This window comes from Nelumbo lutea, chromosome 5 (assembly GCF_056320005.1).
Source record: "Nelumbo lutea isolate HS-2025 chromosome 5, American lotus-T2T, whole genome shotgun sequence".
NCBI classification, from domain to species: Eukaryota; Viridiplantae; Streptophyta; class Magnoliopsida; order Proteales; family Nelumbonaceae; genus Nelumbo; species Nelumbo lutea.
The window spans coordinates 75,033,701-75,041,432 of NC_142688.1; the positions used below are offsets into that span (position 1 = coordinate 75,033,701).

General features: G+C 35.1%; 1 protein-coding gene across 1 annotated transcript; it reads right to left on the minus strand.

Moving 5' to 3' along the window:
- Positions 1 to 6,102: 6,102 nt before the first annotated feature.
- On the minus strand, positions 6,103 to 6,886 carry LOC148852948 (basic form of pathogenesis-related protein 1-like). Its single transcript, XM_088943076.1, has one exon. It carries the CDS (start codon positions 6,739 to 6,741, stop codon positions 6,238 to 6,240), a length of 504 nt encoding a protein of 167 aa, XP_088799202.1. The 5' UTR covers positions 6,742 to 6,886; the 3' UTR covers positions 6,103 to 6,237.
- Positions 6,887 to 7,732: the final 846 nt, after the last annotated feature.

Here is a 7,732-nt window from a genome sequence, read left to right on the forward strand (position 1 = left end):
CAACTTACATAGAATCCATCACGTTGATATAACTAGTCAGGATGACCTGCATTTGCAAGTGGTCAATTTATTTATTTTTGAGATAAATAGACTGTTCTCTCCCTTAGAAACAGCCATTTCTAAATTTATTAATACCTCCTATAACCCTCATCCTGCCTATAGATCTAACATCAATTAACGGTAAAGATTCAGTCCAACCTTAAAAATCTTAATTCACACCTGTGGAGGAAGAAGCATGTCAGAGGCCTCGAGTGTTATCCCAAGGCGGATGACCCAGCAAGGGCATAGTAAAGGAATCAAATGAAGCCTGAATAGAATATCTCAAACAAAGTCATCAGAAAGTTAGAGAGCTTAGAGCAATAAATGCCAAGATGCCTTACCTCATAGTGATGCCACCTATTTATAGCTGAACTTGCCTGGAGTTAGTTACGAGCGAACGGCCAGGATGCGATCTACCTTGTGCCATGTATCGCCATCCCGAGTCTGCCATGTGCATCCACGCCCTTGGGCCTGCCATGTATGCCTACATCAATAACTAAAAAAGTTGATTTTGTTTTAAAAGCCAATATCTTATTGGTTCCAAAAACATGTCTTTTTCTTTTTAAACAAAATCAACTTGTTTTCCTTTTCCAAAACAAGAGCAGAATTCAAACACATTTTTTAATTTGCATGTTTTTTTTTTTTGGTTAATGTAACGATTTCAAAAACAAATTAAAACAAAACTATTCATGTTGTAAAACGCCCCCTATGATTATCACAACATGATTATATATCTTCTTTGAAGAGTCCTTCGGCCTGAAAATTTATCCAGTGCTAATATGCTAGGATGATAATTATGATAAAATAAAATATTTATCTGAGGTGAAGCGTAGAAATTTTGCCCAGTTGCAAAATTGCAATATAAATCAAGTTTTCTTAGGTTCTTCGTTCAAGGTTGAAAATTTTACTGAGAATTTCTGCCAAAATTGATGAAATCCACCGGCAAGAGAGATTTGTAGCCACCAGAGTAGTAGGAATCTCTACTGCGTGTTGTGGATCTTTGGAATCATTTTTAAGTTAAATACAACAGTGGATCCTTGAGAAGTGAGAAATAAGGGTTTACGCTGAGAAAACAAATTAAAAGAAGAAAGACCATAAAATTTTATTCTTTTAATTTTTAAAAAACTTATAATGAAAGAGAAGGGTTAAATCGCTTAAACCTACCCTGCGAGCTTTCTAAAAAGGTCTTAAACCTTCCCTCAACTTTGACCTGCCAGTACGTAGACGTTCTCCCACTTTTGGGGATAAAGAGACTTACAGACCCTTTTAAATGGACAAAGATATTAAATGTCCTTTGCCCATACTAATTCCTCTGTAGATTTTTCTTAATCTTAACTTTACCCTTAAATTGTTAAAGATTTAAGGGTGTTTTTTGGTTAAAAGTTTAAGGGTATTTCAGTCATCAAACATTTGATGATTTTATATAGGGTAAAATTGGCATTATAATATGTTTAAAATTCATGACATCAGCGGCTGCTGTTAGACTTCTAACAATAGAGTAACAAAAGGGGTGTATAAGTCCCTTTATCCCAAAAAGTCAGAAGAAGTTTAAGGGCATGTCAAAGTTAAGGGTAGATCTATTCACGGGTCAAGCTGAGCTGGGTTTGGGCCGGGCTTTGCCTTTATATTAACAGAATATGCTCAGGCCCAAGCCCGAGCCCAACCCTCATATATAGCTCAAAGCCCAACCAGAGTTTGGAAAAAAAAAGATATCTTTTCTTTTTTATTCAATTAAAAACTATTTTAATATATATATATATATTAAAAGATCTCATTATTACTTGAAAAAGAGAAAAAAAATAAAGAAAAAATATTATATGTATTTTTTATTATATAATACATTATTAACTTAGGCTCGGACCGGGCTTTTATAAGAAAGCCTGAGCCCAACTTGAAAAAATGCCAGACCCAATATTTTAGGCCCAAGCCCAAACCTGTGGGCTTGAAATCTTGTCCAAGCCCAACTTAGATAGAGTCGGCCCAGCCTAGTCCGGCAGGCTATCCAACCCATGAACAGGTCTAATTAAAGAGAAGTTTAAGACCTTTCCAAAAAACCCATGGAAGGTTTAAGGATTTACCTTAAACCCCACCTCCAATTAAAGGGTGACCCCATGACCTAGCTCTTATTTGACATCCTATATATATGGCAGTTTAAAGATATATGGTGCATCATATACTGGGATATATTCCATCAAATATAAACCCCACCTCCAATCATCAAAGAAAACATTTAACTTTTTATAAATATGACCATTAAATGAGAATTACTATAGTTGGGTGATGTCACATTGAATATAAATATTTCATTTAGACAATTTAGGTAGCAATGCCAATACCAAACACAATACTATTCAAAACACCTGTTCAATGCCTTACTTGACATAAGTATTAACCAAATAAGTTTCATATAAAAATGCTTGTCATGAAATGCCATTACCTTTCTAAGAGAGTGTTTGGTGTCATGGTGAGGTGTGGCAATATAATTGAGGGTAAAATAGACATACCATACCCCATAATAGTCTACGTTTGGTAATGGATGAATGCTGACTAGGCATTATCGCCACTTGAATCATATCTATTAACCTACCTACCATGCATGCATATAATAAGCCAGGAAAGTTCCACATCATTTGAGATGCAATAGCTGCTCCAATAGCTATTGGAGGAAACATCTATTGGATGTTTCATGTCGTTGTGTTGTGTTGCATTGTGAAGAATGGCAGCAATAACCTCAAACAGTCTGACTATATGCATTTTATTAGTGTTTTTCTTAAATGCAGATGTGGTGTTGATGAGGATCCTAAACAGAATCACAACACCTCCATACTAAATTAACGTCCCATAAAAGTTTGACCCTGAAATGGCAATGATATCAAATAAAACCTCAGTGAGGGTATTCATGCATAGGGGCCAAATTTTTATGGTTGGTTGGTGCTAGACGGTAGGGGTGAGCAGATGGATACGTTCTATTCGGAACCGAATGGAACTGATCTTGAACCGGCCTTGAATCGATTCTATTCAATTTGTTACAGGGTAGAGTTTATTTCCAAATTTTTGGAACTGATCCCTATTCAGGCAGGTTCCAAGGTCTAAAGGGTTACCCTACCTGAACTGACCTTGATTGGCCTTGGTGGAACCTGCCTTCAAACCAAAACTTACCATGAAATAAACGCTAAAATACTTTTGGGGATGTGAAGATTTGAACCCAAGCACTGATGGTTAGAAAGGCCATGGTCTCTCTTGACCATTGAATTATTTAAGTTATTTGATCATTTGTTTTCATTTTAATATTTAAATGCGTACAATAAGTAATGTAAAAGGTAACATTTACAAAATTTAAATTTAAATTATAAGTTTTGAACCATATAATGATAATCTACATACTAAGTTATTCAACTTAAATAATAAAGATAATATAAGTTTTAAATTTTATATTATATTTATTGACAATCAAATTTTTAAAGAACATGCTTTTTTTTCTCTTTGAAAGGGGGAGTAAAGAAAGAACAGGTTCCATGGATAGACCTTAGAATCGGCTTTTACAGGGTAGGTTCTGATTTCAAAAACTTAGAACCGACCCCTATAAGGTAGATTCTAGGTTCTGCCATGAAACCAAAGCAAACTGACCCATGTTCACCCCTACTAGATGAGATAGGTAACAATACACGTAGAGCTTAGATGTTAAGTATATTCATTGCCAATGCCAAAAGAACAACTCTTGGTGAGAGAGAACTCAAATTGATGAATCAAAATCAAAATTTGCAGTTTAGAAACTTCATCTTTTATCAACTTGTAATAAGGAGGATATGAATTTTAGTGAGGAATAATAACAATAATATAAACAACGACTTCATCTTAGGGTTGCATATATAAAATAGTTTACTATATCATTTCTCCACTTTAGCTACTCTGTCTAATTATATATATTTGCATATGCATGAATCTTTGGAGATTGTATTTTCAATTGTAGTCACTATAAGGGCTCTAGCTGTGCATTTAGATCTATTTTTTCTAATAACATAGGGCAAATGCTAGCATTTTTATCTACAGAAGTGTCATGTCATTTCTAAAACATGTTTTTGAATTTCGTCCCTTTTGTGAATTAAGCTCCATTTGTTTGTTGTGAAAATAGTTTTGTTTGTATTGGTATAAATTATTGTATATGGGAGTATTCATTTTGGGATGTCAGATTCCTTGTATATTTCTTGGGTATGCCTTTGAAGGGAATCCATAGATATTCATTTTTTGGGCCCAGTAATCAAGAAGTGTGACAAGTGGCCTGTCAAAAGATGGGATGGGAGATTACTTTAATTTAAAGTAGCATTGGCTGATCTCCTGCTGATTACTTTAATTTCTCTCAATGTTTCAGGTTCTATATAGAAAAAGTGAGAGAAAGGTTAAAGAAGTTGTATAGGGATTTTCTTTGGGGAGGAAGGAATAAGGGTTCTCATCTAGTGAATTGGGACATTATTTGCAAGGGGAAGAGTGTAGGTGGCCAGGTGGGTTGGGAGTAAAAAATTTACAAGAAGATAGAACACAATCGTTTTGGTTTGCAGGAATAGGGGTTTGGAATCGGAATTGGAATGGGCTATTCCGATTCCAATTGTTTAGTTGGGCGGAATCGGAATCCCATTTTCATTCTCATTCCTGCTGGAATAGCATTCTCCTATTTGAGTGAATGGCCATTCATTGCCTCTCCCTTGGGAATAAAATCCTATTCCTGTTGATTTTAATTCCCATTCTCATTCCTGTCTGAACCAAACAGATTATGGGAATGGACCATTCTGATTTTGATTCCAGAAGATTTCTATTCTAATTCTGATTCCAAGTACAAACCAAACAGACCCTAAATAAATGATTATGATAATATCCGATACACCAAGGCATATACACTCTGGATAAGGGCGACCAAAAGTAAATTTCCTAATAACAAAGAACGAGTTAAAACAAATATGTTTGGCCTACTTTAGTGACTTTAAGTTAAATTTCCATCCATCAAAAAAATAAAATCTGAAAATTTCCCCGTGAATGAAGGCAGGAAAATGGGTGGGGGACCACCCTTTTGAACCCTAAATCAATTTTCCACATGGAAAATTCTTCCTTGTTTGGATATTTTCTCTGAAATAGTACTTGTGAAAGAAAAGCCAGAAAACGTTAATTTCGCAGCTCTTAATTTCCTCACCCTACAGATAAGGTAGGACCATGGAAAGATATTTCTAGTTTTGTCTTGTTCTATGCCATTTGCATAAATTTTCTTCCTATTTTTCCATGTTTTTTGGGAGTTTATTCCCCACCCTGACATTTTAATACTAGAAACCCCCCTCCCTATGAGACACTTATTTTTCTAATTCCAAAACTAACTTTGATACCCTATTAACTGATTTTTATATGACAAGAAAATTTGGGTTCTTTTTTCATTGCCTACTTCAAATTCATCTATATTATAATCCAGTTCGAATCAAGTAGGCACAACCTAAATGAATAAACCTACTTTTGGAATCTTGATTCAAAGGATGGATTTAATTAAGGAATGCAATGTGCCCAAATCGCCACTCAATAGAAAATATTTAATTATAATTGTCTTCATCAATACACTAGACGAGTAAGGCCTTATGATAAAGCTCATCATGAATGCTTGTGGAGTTATTTATTTATTTTAATTATATATATTGACTGTGGATTTGAAGCGTGAACAAGCACCGATCCACCCATACCTTGTGCTGAAGTTTATTTTATAACGAGGGTAACAAAGATTGAACACTAGACCACTTGGTGAAATGGCTTTAATACCATCTCAAAGAACCATTTAACCTAAAAGCTTAAGCCTTTAGGTGAAGTCCTTGAATAGGTTGATATTTTCTAAGTTGTAAAATTTGTAAGTTTATTTTGGGAAGAGTGAAAATACAAATAGATTTATTGCAAAATCTTTTATGTATTTCTAAACCTTGTATTTACATTCTTCCCTTTCCTTAATAATTAAGCAGTAAATAGGATGCATATTTGACAAAATTTAAAGTTCAAATTTTGCATCAGGTAAGAGTGTAAATCAAGGACACAGACAAATGGATACAAATATCAAACCAGAAATGTTTATTGCAAATTATAAAGTTATTGCATGGATCATAGGTAATCAAAGCCAGACGATTTATTAGCAGCAGATAGACTGATGGACACCCCCATTGAAGAACGTAACTCTAGCTAGTAAGGTCGTTGTCCTACATAGTTGCCAGGAGGATCATAGTTGCATGTGACGAAGTCCCAACCGTTGTTGCAATGAACTTTGGCGCACCCAAGGCGAACTGAGTCTCTCCACACCACCTGAGTATAGTGGAGGCATTCACCCCCACTACATGAGTTGGAGTTGTAGTCGTAGTACTGCTTTTCGTCTACCCACATCTTCACGGCATCGGTTCCCGACAAGGAAGGCATTGCAGCGGCGAGGTTCTCTCCGTAGGGTCCGCCGGAGTGCACCATGGCACAGTCGCCGATCCTCTGATTGGCATATTGTTGGGCGTAAGCAGCTACCTTGTCATCCCATGTCATAGACCCAACACCCACCTCCGCACGAGCTGCGTTGTGAGCGTTGATGTAGTCTTGTGGGCTGTCTTGAGCTAGGGAGACATGGAGCCCTGCAGCTAGGCCTATGATGAGGAAGAAGAGAGCCGATTTAGGGTTGCAGAAGCAGAACGCCATGATCTGCATGCACTATTACTTAATTAGAATGCTTGATGATCAGAAAAGATTGGCAGATATGGGGGCATTTATAGGCCAAAAGAGAGGGTGAATTATCATGTTGGATGACGTAGAAGAGGAAGAATTTCAAAGATTGACACAAGAAGAAGACTAAGTCATGCACAGGCGGCAATTGAATGTCCTACGTTAACTTTTTTCTAGCTGAGCTCGTCTGAAAGAGTTTATCTACTCATTAAAAAAAAAAAAGAGAGAGAGAGAGAAAAGGAGAAAAACGGTTTAATGCGAGTCCGAGTCGATCCAATTTGGAATTTTACACGTATTAGATTTGGATTTTCAATCCTCGGATTGGATTCGGGCCAAAGAAGTCGGGCTTTCTTATTTTTTGGGCCGGACTCGGACTTAAGAAATTGTGATTGTGTTTTCAGATTCCTTGAATTCAATTTTGACTTGCAATGATAAGGCATCTCTCGGGGTAATGATGATAGATTAGATTAAAGGAATTATACAAAATTTTAAGGATGTAAGGTTTTGTTATATTCCTATTTTTATAATTATACTGTTAATACGGTTAGCTCAAAAAAATGATCTTATTTTAGATTAGAATATTAAAGGAATTTTACAAAACTTTAAGGATGTAAGGTTTTGTAATATTCCTATAATTTATAATTATACTGTTAATACGGTTAGCTAAAAAAGATGAGAATCTATTAGTTTGTGCTGAAATCACTTCATATCTTAATGCCTCTAAAATTGTAATAATTAATTTTAGAGATGTATTGGAATTGGTGCACTTTTATTTGCTCTTAAATCTGAATGTAGAAAATGTAGTTCTCAAATCTGAGTGCTAACTTTTGAAAAAATAACAATTCACTATTTTAACCAAAGATATGAGGAAACATGTTTGAATTTTAAGAAACTAATTACCAATTAATTAAATGAATATAAAATAACTAAGATAATAATAATAATAATAATTAATTATTAATGAAATTAATAATTA

Coding starts and splice junctions, on each gene's coding strand:
- LOC148852948 (XM_088943076.1), bottom strand. CDS start 6,741: ATGCAGATCATGGCGTTCTGCTTCTGCAACCCTAAATCGGCTCTCTTC.